Source organism: Oncorhynchus keta, chromosome 1 (assembly GCF_023373465.1).
Source record: "Oncorhynchus keta strain PuntledgeMale-10-30-2019 chromosome 1, Oket_V2, whole genome shotgun sequence".
Lineage (NCBI taxonomy): Eukaryota > Metazoa > Chordata > Actinopteri > Salmoniformes > Salmonidae > Oncorhynchus > Oncorhynchus keta.
The window spans coordinates 72,264,185-72,281,059 of record NC_068421.1 but is presented as its reverse complement, the minus strand read 5'-3'; the positions used below and the strand labels follow the sequence as shown (position 1 = coordinate 72,281,059).

The following is a 16,875-nucleotide window of genomic DNA, read 5'->3' as shown; positions in this document are numbered from 1 at the left end:
GCGGTGATACAGCCTGACAGAATGCTCTCGATGCTGCATCTGTAGAAGTTCATGAGGGTCGTAGGGGCCAAGCCAAATGTATTGTTGCGCCTTCTTCACCACGCTATCAGGGTGTGCTCTCTCTGCTGTCTACTGTAGTCCACGATCAGCTCCTTCTTTTTGTTGACATTGAGGTTATTTCCCTGGCATCACTCTGCCAGGGCTCTCACCTCCTCCCTGATGGCTCAGGTCTACCACTGTACTCAGGTCTACCACTGTTGTGCCATCAGCAAACTTGATGATTGAGTTGGAGAAGTGTGTGGCCGCGCAGTCATGGTTGAACAGGGAGTACAGGAGAGGGGCTGAGCATGCACCCCTGTGGGGCCCCCGCGTTGAGGATCAGTGTGGCGGAGGTGTTGTTGCCTACCTTCATCAGGAGTTTAGGACCCAGTTGCACAGGGAAGGGTTCAGACCCAGGACCCTGAGCTTAGTGATAAGCTTGGAGGGCATTATGGTGTTGAAGGCTGAGCTGTAGTCGATGAACAGCATTGTCACGTAGGTATTTGTCTCATATTTGTGAGAAAGGGAAGTGTGCAGTGCAATTGCGATTGCGTCGTCCGTCAAGCTGTTGGGACGATATGCAAATTGTAGTCGGTATAGGGTGTCTGATAAAGTGGAGGTGATATGATCCTTAGCACTCTTGAATGTCTTACTCACGTCTGCCACAGAGATCAGGAGCACACAGTCCATGTGAGCGACGGGGGCCTATGTTGCCAGCTCTGTGTTGTTTTCCTCGAAATGGGAGAAAAGGTGTTTAAGTTGTTTGGGAGCAAGGCGTCAGTGTCCACGACATGGCTGGCTTTCCCTTTATAACTCTTGATTGTCTGGAGTCCCCACCACATGTGTCTCGTGTCTGAGCCATTGAATTGCGACTCCACTTTGTCCCTGTACTGTCGTTTTGCCTCTGATTTGTCATAACTGGTCTGTTTGTACATGTTCATGTTCCCAGTCACCTTGTCGTGGTTATATGCAATAGGTTTTGCGCGAGTGCTGCCATCATTTCACAGTTTTTGGTTTGGATAAGTTTTAATTGTCACAGTAGCGTTACCTTGGTTAGAGTTTTTGTAGCTATGGTACATGTATGAATAAATCAGAATCATGTCATCTTGTTATATTGAAAGACAGAATCAGAGAGCTTCAGACTCTCTAGCTACAGCCTCATCAAATAAAATGTATTTATGTAGCCCTTCTTATATCAGCTGATATCTCAAAGTGCTGTACAGAAACCCAGCCTAAAACCCCAAGTAATGCAGGTGTAGAAGCACGGTGGCTAGGAAAAACTCCCTAGAAAGGCCAAAACCTAGGAAGAAACCTAGAGAGGAACCAGGCTATGAGGGGTGGCCAGTCCTCTTCTGGCTGTGCCGGGTGGTGATTATAATAGAACATGGCCAAGATGTTCAAATGTTCATAAATGACCAGCATGGTCAAATAATAATAATCACAGGCAGAACAGTTGAAACTGGAGCAACAGCACGGCCAGGTGGACTGGGGACAGCAAGGAGTCATCATGCCAGGTAGTCCTGAGGCATGGTCCTAGGGCTGAGGTCCTCCGAGAGAGAGAAAGAAAGAGAGAATTAGTGAGAGCATACTTAAATTCACACAGGACGCCGGATAAAACAGGAGAAGTACTCCAGATATAACAAACTGACCCTAGCGCCCCGACACATAAACTACTGCAGCATACATACTGGAGGCTGAGACAGGAGGGGTCAGGAGACACTGTGGCCCCATCCGATGACAGGGCCAAACAGGAAGGATATAACCCCACCCACTTTGCCAAAGCACAGCCCCCACACCACTAGAGGGATATCTTCAACCACCAACTTACCATCCTGAGACAAGGCCGAGTATAGCCCACAAAGATCTCCGCCACGGCACAACCCAAGGGGGGGGCGCCAACCCAGACAGGAAGATCACGTCAGTGACTCAACCTACTCAGGTGACGCACCCCTCCTAGGGATGGCATGGAAGAGCACCAGTAAGCCAGTGACTCAGCCCCTGTAATAGGGTTAGAGGCAGAGAATCCCAGTGGAAAGAGGGGAACTGGCCAGGCAGAGACAGCAAGGGTGGTTCGTTGCTCCAGAGCCTTTCCGTTCACCTTCACACTCCTGGGCCAGACTACACTCAATCATATGACCCACTGAAGAGATGTAAGTAAAGTAAAGACTTAAAGTTTGAGACCGAGTCTGCGTCTCTCACATGGGTAGGCAGACCATTCCATAAAAATGGAGCTCTTATAGGAGAAAGCCCTGCCTCCAGCTGTTTGCTTAGAAATACTAGGGCAAATTAGGAGGCCTGCGTCTTGTGACCGTAGCGTATGTGTAGGTATGTACAGCAGGACCAAATCGGAAAGATATGTAGGAGCAAGCCCATGTAATGCTTTGTAGGTTAGCAGTAAAACCTTGAAATCAGCCCTTGCCTTAACAGGAAGCCAGTGTAGGGAGGCTAGCACTGGAGTAATATGATCACATTTTTTGGTTCTAGTCAGTGCTAAATACGGATGCTAGAATCCTAACTGAAGTTTATTTAGTGCTTTATCCGGAAAGTAGAGCATTGCAGTAGTCTAACCTAGAAGTAACAAAAGCATGGATTGATTTTTCTGCATCATTTTTGGATAGAAAGTTTCTGATTTCTGCAATGTTACTTAGATGGAAAAAAGCTGTCCTTGAAACAGCCTTGATATGTTTGTCAAAAGAGAGATCAGGGTCCAGAGTAACGCTTAGGTCCTTCACAGTTTTATTTGAGACAACTGTACACCCATCAAGATTAATTGTCAGATTCAACAGAAGATCTCTTTGTTTCTTGGGACCTAGAACAAGCATCTCTGTTTTGTCCGAGTTTAAAAGTAGAAAGTTTGCAGCCATCCACTTCCTTATGTCTGAAACACAGGCTTCTAGCGAGGGCAATTTTGGGGCTTCACCATGTTTCATTGAAATGTACAGCATGACTCATGACTCAATTCATGCTCTATTTTCCTTGAAGTGAGAAATTAATGCAGTGCTTTAGAGACATGGGCTGTATGCCAAGCCAGAAATAGCCCTTTTGTATTCATAATGCTCCTTGAAGTCAGAAAACCACAGCAGAAGTGTTCCTATAGAAACCATCACAAAGTTTTAAGTAGAAGCGCTCGCTCAATGTCAAGTTAGAAATATCACAGTCGCACTCATTGTCAACCATTCACAAATCGATGAGCCTTTTTCTTTGCTGAGTCTTCATTGCTTCTCTTGTCAGGATATATGCCAGTGGCATACCACCCTGCATCCCACTGCAGGCTTGCCCCTGGAGCTAAGCAGGATTGGTTGTGGCTGGTCCCTGGATGGGAGACCAGATGCTGCTGGAAGTGGTGTTGGAGGGCCAGTAGGAGGCACTCTTTCTTGGTCTAAAACAAGATCCCAATTCCCCAGCAGTGATTGGGGACATTGCCCTGTGTAGGGTGCTGTCTTTTGGATCGGATGAGATGTCACTCAAGATCCCATGGCACTAATTGTAAGAGTAGGGGTGTTAACCCCGGTGTCCTGGCTAAATGTCCAATCTGGCCCTCATACCATCATTGCCACCTAATCATTCCCAGCTTCCAATTGGCGCATTCCTCTCCTCCGTAACTGTTCCCCAGGTTGTTGCTGTAAATGAGAATCTGTTCTCGGTCAACTTATGTGGTGAAATATACAGCACATCCAATTAGGTCTGTGACTATTTTGGATGACGGTTATTGGTCAGCCAAATGACCTCAGTCACCATTATAATCGTTTGAATAGCAATTATTTTGTAAAACACTTTTTAAAGACTCACATTTTCTGACTGCATGTGCTGCTGCTGCAGGGTTGCCTATGCAACCAAAGACTTGTTTGCTAGAACACCTTGCTTGTTTTAACAAGGAGCAACATAGTTTCATCATGTTGTATAGAGTCCATGTTACAGCGGAAACGCACTTAACCGCGATCCACACACACACAATTTTTCTTTATCCTTAATTGGCAGTTACACAATTATACGGTAATTGTGCCAGCCCTACAGCCAATGCCACTCTGCTTCCCATTGTAATGAAGCTTTATAAAAGAGGTTGAATCTCAGCTCTGGCTAGTAATACCCTGTAGACTAATGCACATGCATGTCCCTTGATATTGAAGGAATCACTCAGCTACTGCTCTGGCCATCATCAGTGTCTCTCCACTTGTTTCTGAGAAGACATGTTTAATCCCCAGGGTTGTCTGTGTCCTGAGCCTGGTGTTGAAACCTGGGATAGAGAAGAAATAGGGTATCTTCTCTGGTTTAAATGATTTAGTGACTAATGCCACTGCAGGCTGCTCCTTTAATTGAAACTGTCTTTCTTCTTCTTTTGGTCTAATCCTGCTACAGACCATACATGGCATTAAGTTTGCATGAGCTTGAGCTTGGAGTCTGGCAGTCCACGTCTTGTACTTCATGTTATGGGTTTTGGTGAGACAGACACACTGACACTCTCAATAGCATGAAGTCATGCAGGGTGGTATGTGCTGGTGTGTGTTTATGAGTGTGTGCATGTGTGAATGTGTGTGTTGTCGTGCTACACTGCTATCTCATCCCCCAGGCAGTCTGGTGGTCCCTGTCTGTTAAGCACATTTAGTAGACGGAGGGTCTCCTCATCAGACCCCCAGCTGTATATGATCTCTCTCTCCTCCCTCTCATGTCTCTCATCTCTCTCATCTCTCTCATCCCTCTCATCACTATCATCACTATCGTCAGTGTTGGACTCATACTCAGACGCAATGCCAGACTCCCGGAACCTCAGCAGCTCCAAACTGCCAAGTGCTCAATAGCATGAAGTTATGTAAATGCATATCTCAGGAGTGTTGGTACTCTCTCTCTCAGGTGTATGCACATACTGTAGTGTGTGTGTGTGTGTGTGTGTGTGTGTGTGTGTGTGTGTGTGTGTGTGTGTGTGTGTGTGTGTGTGTGTGTGTGTGTGTGTGTGTGTGTGTGTGTGTGTGTGTGTGTGTGTGTGTGTGTGTGTTCTCTCTCTGCCAAATGTGTCCTTATCTCAGACGTACAGTATGTGTGTGTGTGTTCTCTCTCTCGCAAATGTGTCCTTATCTCAGACGTACAGTATGTTTGTGTTCTCTCCCTCTAGGTGCACCTGTTGAAGGACCAACTGAGTGCGGAGGCTACAGCCAGACTGGAGGCCCAGGCCAGAGTGCACCAGCTGCTGCTCCAGAACAAGGACCTGCTGCAGCACATCTCCCTACTGGTCAAACAGATCCAGGAGCTGGAGGTCAAAATGTCAGGACCCTGCTCTAGTGAGTACACTCATGGATGCATTACCACACACACACACACACACACACACACACACACACACACACACACACACACACACACACACACACACACACACACACACACACCACACACACAAGCATGGAGACAGTCTTGGGACTCTATATTAGCAAACCTAACGCAATGGTTAATCTAAGCACAGGCAGTAGGGCTATAAGTGCAGGGGTGTGTCAGAAATATTTTCGCTATTTTCACTATCACAATTATCGGCGCATTTGCTGGCGTTGGTGCGAAAGGGCTGGGTTTTGATGAATAAACAAGTTGTGGGTGTGTCGAGACTTGGCCTCTCACTGGCCAATCAGAATGTGCTCCATGGCAAAATATGTGGTTGCTTCAAGTTGTGTATTTACGGTCATTTATAAATTGCCTTGGAATTAACTCCAACTCCAATGTTAGTATGTTATAGTTTGTTAAAAGGCTTACAGAAACAAAATAACAAAATGTAAACCTATCTTTGCTTAAAACATTAACTTCAACCCATTTGCAGTCCACATTGTTCTAAGTAATTGTCTGGTTTCAATAGCATTCCCACTGATATAGGGGCTAAGCCTACTGTAAATTACATTATGGCTGAGCATGGACATGCCAAACATTGTCAATAAGCAAGATTCAATTCATTATTGATAAGGCCTAAATCTATAGATTTCACATATATTGGGCAGGGGCGAAGCCTTGGGGGGGCCTGGGAGGGTATAGGCACACCCACTTGGGAGCCAGGTCCATCCACTGGGGAGCCAGGCCCAGCCAATCAGAATCAATTTTTCCCCACAAAAGGACTTTATTACAGACATAAATACTCCTCAGTTTCATCAGCTGTCTGGGTGGCTGGTCTCAGATTATCGTGCAAGTAAAGAAGCCAGATGTGGAGGTGTGGTCCTTGGCTGGTGTGGTTACAAGTGGTCTGCGGTTGTGAGGCCAGTTGGATGTACTGCCAAATTCTCTAAAACGACGTTGGAGATAGTTTATGGTAGAGAAATTAACATTACATTCTCTGGCAATAGCTCTGATGGACATTCCTGCAGTCAACATGACAATTGTGCACTCTCTCAAAACTTGAGACCGCTGTGGCAATGTGTTGTGTGACAAACTGCACATTTTAGAGTGGCCTTTTATTGTCCGCAGCACAAGGTGCACCTCTGTAATGATCATGATGTTTAGTCAGCTTCTTGATATGCCACATCTGTTAGGTGGATGGATTATCTAAGCAAAGGATAAATGCTCACTAACAAGGATGTAAACACATTTGTGCACAAAATTTGTGAGAAATAAGCTTTCTGGTATCTGAAACATTTCTGGGAACTTGTATTTTTCAGCTCATGAAACATGGGACCAATACTTTACATGCTGCGTTTATATTTTTGTTCAGTATATTTCCAAGCTTTGTCAGGAGCCAAACCCTTGACTACGTTGATAGAAGGAGATGCTATGCTTTGGTTTTTATTCAAATAAAACTAAATGGGGAAAAAACATTTGTTTTTATGTTTCTAAGTACGAAGTATACAGGTACCAAAATCACATTGGGCTACTCGTCTTAAATATCCCCATCAGCGCCTCCTGAACTTAGCACTTTGGATCATGTTTTTAAGGACACACCTCAAATATTTCAACCCCGCCCATCTGAGCGCAAGCGAGCTGATATAAAACAGGTAAATTGCCGAACCTGATGTTAGGGCTGGAAAATGCCAGTGTGCCAGTTTGTACATGACAAAATTGCAAACTAACGTGTGTTTGACACTAGCAACCCCTTTGGACTGCAATCCCGTTAACGGGATGAGATGAACCGCCAGTGAAAGTGCATGGCGCCAAATTCAAAACAACAGAAATCTCATAATTACAATTCCTCAAACATACATGTATTTTATACCATTTTAAAGTAATAATAAAAGTAATATGCCATTTAGCAGACGCTTTTATCCAAAGCGACTTACAATCATGTGTGCATACATTCTACGTATGGGTGGTCCCGGGAATCGAACCCACTACCCTGGCGTTACAAGCGCCATGCTCTACCAACTGAAGGTAATCTTGTTGTTAATCCCACCACAGTGTCCGATTTCAAATATGCTTTTCAGCGAAAGCACCACAAACGATTATGTTAGGTCACCACCAAGCCACAGAAAAACACAGCCATTTTTCCAGCCAAAGGGAGTCACAAAAAGCACAAATAGAGAATAAATTGCCTGCCATATGAGTTCTGTTATACTCACAGACATAATTCAAACAGTTTTAGAAACTTCAGAGTGTTTTCTATCCAATTCTAATAATAATATGCATATATTAGCCACTATGACTGAGGAGCAGGCCGTTTACTCTGGGCACCTCTGTGCATCTTTCATCCAAGCTACTCAATACTGCCCCTGCAGCCATAAGAAGTTAACGGCAGACGGAAATAGAGCCGCTTTTTCTCTCTCTCCTCCCTCCATCTCCTTATCTTATCAAACCCTGTTTATCGACTCCTCCCCTCTTTCATATTTATTCTCTTCCTGGTGACTCTCTCCTCCCATTTCTCTCTCACCAAAGACCATTTCACACCTCTTTAAGCTCTCTGGCCAAGCATAGACTCCAACAGACCAACCAGCATGTTATCATGTAACCTGTTACTTTACCACCCCTTTCTCAGCTACATCATTATACATAATTTATCATGTTGCACCTCAAAGGACCAACCTGCTCTACACCTCAGCCAACTCAGCCCTCTCCTCTCCTCCTGAGCTCACACTCCGCACCTCACCTCTTCCTAATATAGTGTTTGACACTGTTTCTCAATCCCTACCATGCCCCAGTCCAGCCTGGTCTCGTAGACTGGACGTAACATAATAAATGTAAATCTGGGACACTCAAATGAGTATAATACTGTATAATGCGTTTGGTATGGTTACATAAGACAAAAGTAAGATGGTTGGTCGGGGTGGGTGGATGGGTGGGAAAATGAATACATACCATACGAATCTTAACAACACGGATGGATGGGCCAATGACACGAACGTCTAGCAACACATAGGTTGCAAGATCGAATTTCATCACGTACAACTTTAGCATTTGAGCAAATTAGCAACTTTTCAATTACTTACTACTTTTTGCTACTTTCTAACTACTTAGCATGTTAGCTAACACTTTGGCCTAACCCTAACCTTAACCCTTTTAGCTAACCCTAACTGTAACCCTTTAACCTAACTCCTAAACTTAACCCTAACCTAAACCCTAACCCCTAGCCTAGCTAACATTAGCCAGCTAGCTATCGTTAGCCACCTAGCCACTTACCTAGAATTCGTAACATATCATATATTTTAGAAATTCATAACACATTGTACGTTTGCAAATTTGTAATAAAAAAATATGAATTGTAATTCATAATATATCAGACGAAATGGGTAATGGACATCCACAAATTAATACATACCATATGAAACATAACATATAACACAGATGGGTGGATGTATAACACGAACGTGTAGCAACCCACAGGTTCACGATTTCGAATCTTACCACTTTTTTCTACTTTGCAACTACTTAGCATGTTAGCTAACCCCTTTTCCTAACCTTAACCCTTTTAGCTAACCCTTCCCCCTTCTTTAACCTAACTCCTATACTTAACCCTAACCTAAACCCTTACCCTTAGCTTAGCTAACTTTAGCCACCTAACTAGAATTCGTAACATATCATACTTTTTGAAAATTCGAACATTAGCAATTTCTTAACATATAATACGATGTGAAATGCATAACATATCATAGGAAAGGGGTGATGGACATTACAAAGTAATACATACCATACTAAATGTAACATATCATACTAAACGGAGTGCCCGGTTTTACATACAGAATAATACTAAATGCTCTGAGACCAGGTTGCCCAATCTGCTCATACATCCAGGAGTAGATGAGAATGAGGCTCCTGTTAGCATTAGCCATGTAAAACAGATGAATGTAAACTCAATGTGTGGAAGGATGCTTATCTTTAATGACATTTTTATTTTCTCTTTCCCTCCTTCACTCCTTCAGTGGGTTCCCAGGATAGTCTGTTGGAGATCACTTTCCGTTCCACCGTCCCCCCAGTTTTGTGTGACCCTACGACCCCGCGACCCCAGGACCATGTCAACCTCACCCTGCCAGCGCTGGGCATCAACATGGGCATGGGCCAGGATGGGACGGCCGCCTCACTTTCCTCCTCCTCCCTGCCCCTAGGCAACCACCTAGGTAGGGATCAATGTCTCCTCAAGCTAGAATGTTTCCGCTTCCTGCCCGGACCCCCAACACCTGAACCTCGCCCTCCTACTCCTCCGCAGAGGAGGGGTCAGAATGGGGTCAAAGGTCAGGACGGGTCAGGTTTGGTGATGTCATCAACCCGCAACGAGGTGCTTGGTAGTCTGGAGCTGCTGAGGTTCCGGGAGTCTGGCATTGCGTCTGAGTATGAGTCCAACACTGACGATAGTGATGATAGTGATGAGAGGGATGAGAGACATGAGAGGGAGGAGAGAGAGGAGAGGGATATCATATACAGCTGGGGGTCTGATGAGGAGACCCTCCGTCTACTAAATGTGCTTAACAGACAGGGACCACCAGACTGCCTCGGGGATGAGATAGCAGTGTAGCACGACAACACACACATTCACACATGCACACACTCATAAACACACACCAGCACATACCACCCTGCTCGACCCAGATTGACACACACACACCCCCACCAGATGAAAACATCTGAACAGCCATAATAACCTGACCCCCACTGCTCGTCTCCCTCTGCTCACAGACATTTTTGCCAGAATTATCGGAACAGATTCCTTTACTGCACCTCTGTGTGTGTACCCCAGTCTACAGGTTATGACTCAAACTGTCTGTCTACACAGTGTAATGGTATAGGCACTGTGCAGGCCCTAAAACATGGGTGTCAAAGTCATTCCATGGAGGGCCGAGTGTGTGCTGGTTTATTATTTCCTTTCTATTTGTGTTCAATTTAGACCTAGACAACCAGGTGATGGGAGTTCCTAACTAATTAGTGACCTTATTGATCAATCAATTACAAGGGAGGAGCGAACACCTTCAGACACTCGGCCCTCCATGGAACGAGTTTGACACGTGTCCTAAAGTGTACAGGACTTTTGGTGTCTGTTACAGAGGGAGCCTCTTCTCCCTCTCCACAATTCGTAAGCAAAGACTATTTTTAGTAAGATTATGATGATATCTGTATCTGAACATGACATTTTCTACATGGTCATTGTGATGGTCTATAATATGTATTATGTTGGTTGAGAACGTATTATTCCAGCTCTTTTTGTTTCTGAATAACCCATTTTTTGGAATCATATGTGGACTGTTCCCCTTTAAGACCTTGTGCACAAATTTATGTAAACCTTGGATTATTCAGACCTCTAGGAATGTAATTCATTTATAGGACTTTGTGTCGTATCAGTGACTAGAACGCCCGCCAGAAACTGTTCCCCTTTAAGATCTTGTGCACTAACAGTGACTACGAGCACCTGCCAAATGTTCCTCCTATTAAACCCTATTCACCGCATGGTCATAGGACAACACTGTGTGTGGGTAGTATAGAGGTTACAGAAGTAATCATATACAGTAAAAGGCCCAAAGCAGGTCAAGTCAGTTTACATCAGTCAGTTATCCTCAGCTCATCTCTTGCATCAGATTCAGTAGAGTAGAGAGCAGAGAATTGAATTTTACAGTTATTTAAAATAATTCAACCTTTGATCAAACTTTGATCTCTGAAGTCTCTGTTCTCCTGTATGTATAACCCACCTGACCCAGAGTGTGGTGTGTGTGTGTTCATGTGTGTGAATAGTTATACCACCTCCAATCAAGCCCTTTTGTGATTTCCTTGAGTGGATTAGCGAGGAAGGTTTCTAGGTTGTACTCATCCAGTAGTTAGTTGGTGAAGCATGGTGATGGTCTCAGAAGGCCTCCAGGTCTAGAGGCTAGGGTCCAGCTGTTCACCTTCCTCAATCTCTAGTGTCCTCAGTCACCCACACAACAGCCTCTGGCCTCTCCCTCACCTCTCTTCCTCTCTCCTCTCCAGTCACCCACACACAACCCTCTGGGATAAACACTCCCCATGTATACTATTTTTATCCTCCTCTTCCTCTCCTCTTATCCACACCAGCTCCCCTCTCCTATCTTCTCCTTTCCTTTCCTCTCTGCTCATCTCCTTTCCTCATCTCCTGTCTCCTTTCCTATCCTATCATCTCCTTTCCTCTCCCCTCATCTCTTCTCCTCTCCAATCGCCTCTCCTTTGCTCTCCTCTCCTGCTGAAGGACGTGTTGATGATTAATAGGAGCGTTTGGCTCCAGACCTGAATCAATGATCCCCAGTCTTGAACCTAGTCACACCCCAACACTTAATCTACCAATGAAGACTCATCACTCACCCTGACTAACACACAAAGGCACACACATCACTGGAGTTGATAATGATTATTTGTTTAATATTTAGACAGATGCTCTTCTAAAGTTGTACATACACTGTGTAAAATGCCACACACACTCACACGCCCTATCAAACACACACACACACACACACACACACAGCTCTGCCACTGTGGAAAGTCTTGCAAAGTCAGCCGGTTAGAAATGTTTGTGTGACTCTTAATATATTGACAGTTCTGCTGACTACCTACCCCTCTGACATATGATGGTTTCTCCTAGTGACAGCAGAGATAACAGGGTCCTGGGAAACGTCACATGATGCTGCAGGGGTGGTGGCAGATCTCAGAGGTCACAGTGACACCGAGCAGACTTTGAAATGTTCAGACCTGTCTCTCTGTCCATGCGCGCCCAGCCAACACAACAGCACCACAGTCATCAACGTCACTGTCATTGTCACACCCAGTGGCCTAGTGGCAATGTTAATTAAAGCCACACTCCCAGAGTGGATCACCCAGGGAGAATGGGAAAGCTGCTGTGGAATTGACCAGACAGCACACACACGCATGCACATAGACCCACATAGACACTCACACACACACACAGCTGTGCGGTTTTATTGGCAGGCGGATGGGGTGTCCATCCCATCTGTCCTAACTGTGTGTAGGATTTTAGAGACACTAACTTGTTATTTCTGGAATGATGAAAGAGATTCCATCTCTATTAAATTCAAAGGGACATTATTAGCATGGAAAACAAATGTTTACATTGCCACTCTCTCTCTCTCTCACACACACACACACACACACACACACTATGTGGCAGCATTGAAGACCTTCCAGAGAAGCGTAGCAGAGGTAACAGGCTGAGGCTGTCACTGCAGCCTCAAAAGAAACAAGAACCCACGCGGAGAGAAAGATGAGGGAGTGAGAGAGAGACAGATCGACAGAGGAGAGACAGAGGAGAGGGATGGAGAGAAAGATGAGACTAACAGGATTTTGTTCTTCAGTTCTGATATTTTGCTGCTGTTGGTGTTTACTGTTTACAGAGGAGATGTTTACCATGTTCTTCTGAGCTCCCTGCGTCTTCTCACATCATAATTGAAATCTAGTGAAAATATCAGTGCATGCTTTATCCCAACCATTTTGTCTACATATAAAGAGGTTATCTGGTGGGTCTGTTTGTGTGGGGTTTGTGTTTATTTGTGCTTGTTTACGCACATGCGTGTGTGTGTGAGCCTACGCATGAAAACAAAAAGCTATTCACCTCTATCTGTGGTGATAGGGTACATAGGCCGTCATCCCTCGTCAGCTCAAAGACTATGGTCTGAAAGCAGTGCAGCCTTTCATTGTTGGAAGGGGTTCGATTCCAGGCTGTATCACAACCGGGCGTTATTCGGTGTCCCATAGGGTGGTGCACAATTGGCCCAGCGTCATCCGGGTTAGGGTTTGGCCAGGGTAGGCCGTCATTGTAATTAAGAATTTGTTCTTAACTGACTTGCCTAGTTAAATAAAGGTTAAAAAAAAGCTCCCTCCACAGATTTTCTATGGGATTAAGGTCTGGAGACTGGCTAGGCCACTCCAGGACCTTAATGTGCTTCTTCTTGAGCCACTCCTTTGTTGCCTTGGACGTGTGTTTTGGGTCATTGTCATGCTGGAATACCCATCTGCGACCCATTTTCAATGCCCTGGCTGAGGGAAGGAGGTTCTCACCCAAGATTTGACGGTACATGGCCCCGTCCATCGTCCCTTTGATGCGGTGAAGTTGTCCTGTCCCCTTAGCAGAAAAACACACCCAAAGCATAATGTTTCCACCTCCATGTTTGACGGTGGGGACAGTGTTATTGGGGTCATAGGCAGCATTCCTTGTTGTTGCCAAAAGCTCCATTTTGGTCTCATCTGACCACAATACTTTCACCCAGTTGTCCTCTGAATCATTCAGATGTTCATTGGCAAACTTCAGACGGGCATGTATATGTGCTTTCTTGAGCACGGGGACCTTGCGGGCGCTGCAGGATTTCAGTCCTTCACGGCGTAGTGTGTAACCAATTGTTTTCTTGGTGACTATGGTTCAAGCTGCCTTGAGATCATTGACAAGATCCTCCCGTGTAGTTCTGGGCTGATTCCTCACCGTTCTCATGACCATTGCAACTCCACGAGGTGAGATCTTGCATGGAGCCCCAGGCCGAGGGAGATTGACAGTTATTTTGTATTTCTTCCATTTGCGAATAATCGCACCAAATGTTGTCACCTTCTCACCAAGCTGCTTGGCGATGGTCTTGTAGCCCATTCCAGCCTTGTGAAGGTCTACATCTTGTCCCTGACATCCTTGGAGAGCTCTTTGTTCTTGGCCACATTGGAGAGTTTGGAATCTGATTGATTGATTGCTTCTGTGGACAGGTGTCTTTTATACAGGTAACAAACTGAGATTAGGAGCACCTTTACGAGTGTGCTCCTAATCTCAGCTCGTTACCCGTATAAAAGACACCTGGGAGCCAGAAATCTTTCTGATTAAGGGGGGGTCTCAATAAAATGCAAATCAATGTATAACATTTTTAACGTGCGTTTTTCTGGATTTTTTGTTGTTATTCTGTGTCTCACTGTTCAAATAAACCTACCATTAAAATTATAGACTGATCATGTCTTTGTCAGTGGGCAAACATGAAATATCAGCAGGGGATCACATTTTTCCCTCACTGTATATGTATATGTATTGCCATGGGGTAGAGAGAAATATTATAGCTAATCTCATGCTATTCTACACATTTTGCCATAATATATTTTTTTCTGTAGTTCTAAATATTTTTGTCATGCTTATGACGTGTTTGAATGCTAACTGTGCTACCCTTTCTAGGGAGTTTTTCCTAGCCACCGTGCTTTTACACCTGCATTGTTTGCTGTTTGGGGTTTTAGGCTGGGTTTCTGTACAGCACTTTGAGATATCAGCTGATGTACGAAGGGCTATATAAATAAATTTGATTTGATTTGATATCTGTGTAGGGGGGGCCCGACCTCCAGTGGGCTGTGGGGATTTGTGGAATATCAGTGGAGTTGTTGTAGCAGGGTTTCAGGAGAGTTTCTTTGTTGAGAGTGTTGCTGTAACAGGGTTCGAGGAGAGTTTCTTTGTTGAGAGTGTTGCTGTAACAGGGTTCGAGGAGAGTTTCTTTGTTGAGAGTGGTGCTGTAACAGGGTTCGAAGAGAGTTTCTTTGTTGAGAGTGTTGCTGTAACAGGGTTCGAGGAGAGTTTCTTTGTTGAGAGTGGTGCTGTAACAGGGTTCGAGGAGAGTTTCTTTGTTGAGAGTGTTGTTGCTGTAACAGGGTTCGAGGAGAGTTTCTTTGTTGAGAGTGTGTTGCTGTAACAGGGTTCGAGGAGAGTTTCTTTGTTGAGAGTGTTGCTGTAACAGGGTTCGAGGATAGTTTCTTTGTTGAGAGTGTGTTGCTGTAACAGGGTTCGAGGAGAGTTTCTTTGTTGAGAGTGTTGCTGTAACAGGGTTCGAGGAGAGTTTATTTGTTGAGAGTGTTGCTGTAACAGGGTTCGAGGAGAGTTTCTTTGTTGAGAGTGTTGCTGTAACAGGGTTCGAAGAGAGTTTCTTTGTTGAGAGTGTTGCTGTAACAGGGTCGAGGAGAGTTTCTTTGTTGAGAGTGTTGCTGTAACAGGGTTCGAGGAGATTTTCTTTGTTGAGAGTGTGTTGCTGTAACAGGGTTCGAGGAGAGTTTCTTTGTTGAGAGTGTTGCTGTAACAGGGTTCGAGGAGAGTTTCTTTGTTGAGAGTGTGTTGCTGTAACAGGGTTCGAGGAGAGTTTCTTTGTTGAGAGTGTTGCTGTAACAGGGTTCGAGGAGAGTTTCTTTGTTGAGAGTGTTGCTGTAACAGGGTCGAGGAGAGTTTCTTTGTTGAGAGTGTTGCTGTAACAGGGTTCGAGGAGAGTTTCTTTGTTGAGAGTGTGGCTGTAACAGGGTTCGAGGAGAGTTTCTTTGTTGAGAGTGTTGCTGTAACAGGGTCGAGGAGAGTTTCTTTGTTGAGAGTGTTGTTGTAACAGGGTTCGAAGAGAGTTTCTTTGTTGAGAGTGGTGCTGTAACAGGGTTCGAAGAGAGTTTCTTTGTTGAGAGTGTTGCTGTAACAGGGTTCGAGGAGAGTTTCTTTGTTGAGAGTGTGTTGCTGTAACAGGGTTCGAGGAGAGTTTCTTTGTTGAGAGTGTTGCTGTAACAGGGTTCGAGGAGAGTTTATTTGTTGAGAGTGTTGCTGTAACAGGGTTCGAAGAGAGTTTCTTTGTTGAGAGTGTTGCTGTAACAGGGTTCGAGGAGAGTTTCTTTGTTGAGAGTGTGTTGCTGTAACAGGGTTCGAGGAGAGTTTCTTTGTTGAGAGTGTTGCTGTAACAGGGTTCGAGGAGAGTTTCTTTGTTGAGAGTGTGTTGCTGTAACAGGGTTCGAGGAGAGTTTCTTTGTTGAGAGTGTTGCTGTAACAGGGTTTCGAGGAGAGTTTCTTTGTTGAGAGTGTTGCTGTAACAGGGTCGAGGAGAGTTTCTTTGTTGAGAGTGTTGCTGTAACAGGGTTCGAGGAGAGTTTCTTTGTTGAGAGTGTAGCTGTAACAGGGTTCGAGGAGAGTTTCTTTGTTGAGAGTGTTGCTGTAACAGGGTCGAGGAGAGTTTCTTTGTTGAGAGTGTTGCTGTAACAGGGTTCGAAGAGAGTTTCTTTGTTGAGAGTGGTGCTGTAACAGGGTTCGAAGAGAGTTTCTTTGTTGAGAGTGTTGCTGTAACAGGGTTCGAGGAGAGTTTCTTTGTTGAGAGTGTGTTGCTGTAACAGGGTTCGAGGAGAGTTTCTTTGTTGAGAGTGTTGCTGTAACAGGGTTCGAGGAGAGTTTCTTTGTTGAGAGTGTTGCTGTAACAGGGTTCGAAGAGAGTTTCTTTGTTGAGAGTGTGTTGCTGTAACAGGGTTCGAAAAGAGTTTCTTTGTTGAGAGTGTTGCTGTAACAGGGTTCGAGGAGAGTTTATTTGTTGAGAGTGTTGCTGTAACAGGGTTCGAGGAGAGTTTCTTTGTTGAGAGTGTTGCTGTAACAGGGTTCGAAGAGAGTTTCTTTGTTGAGAGTGTTGCTGTAACAGGGTCGAGGAGAGTTTCTTTGTTGAGAGTGTCGCTGTAACAGGGTTCGAGGAG

At 44.8% G+C, this 16,875-nt stretch overlaps 1 protein-coding gene across 1 annotated transcript in view; it reads left to right on the top strand.

Annotated features, from left to right (window-relative positions):
• LOC118383824 (carboxyl-terminal PDZ ligand of neuronal nitric oxide synthase protein) overlaps nt 1-16,875 on the top strand; it is a 202,789-nt gene that overhangs the window by 159,017 nt on the left and 26,897 nt on the right. Inside the window, exons 9-10 of the mRNA XM_052460573.1 lie at nt 5,147-5,312; nt 9,354-9,548. Of these exons, the coding sequence (XP_052316533.1) occupies nt 5,147-5,312; nt 9,354-9,548 (361 nt within the window). The remainder of the gene's footprint in view (nt 1-5,146; nt 5,313-9,353; nt 9,549-16,875) is intronic.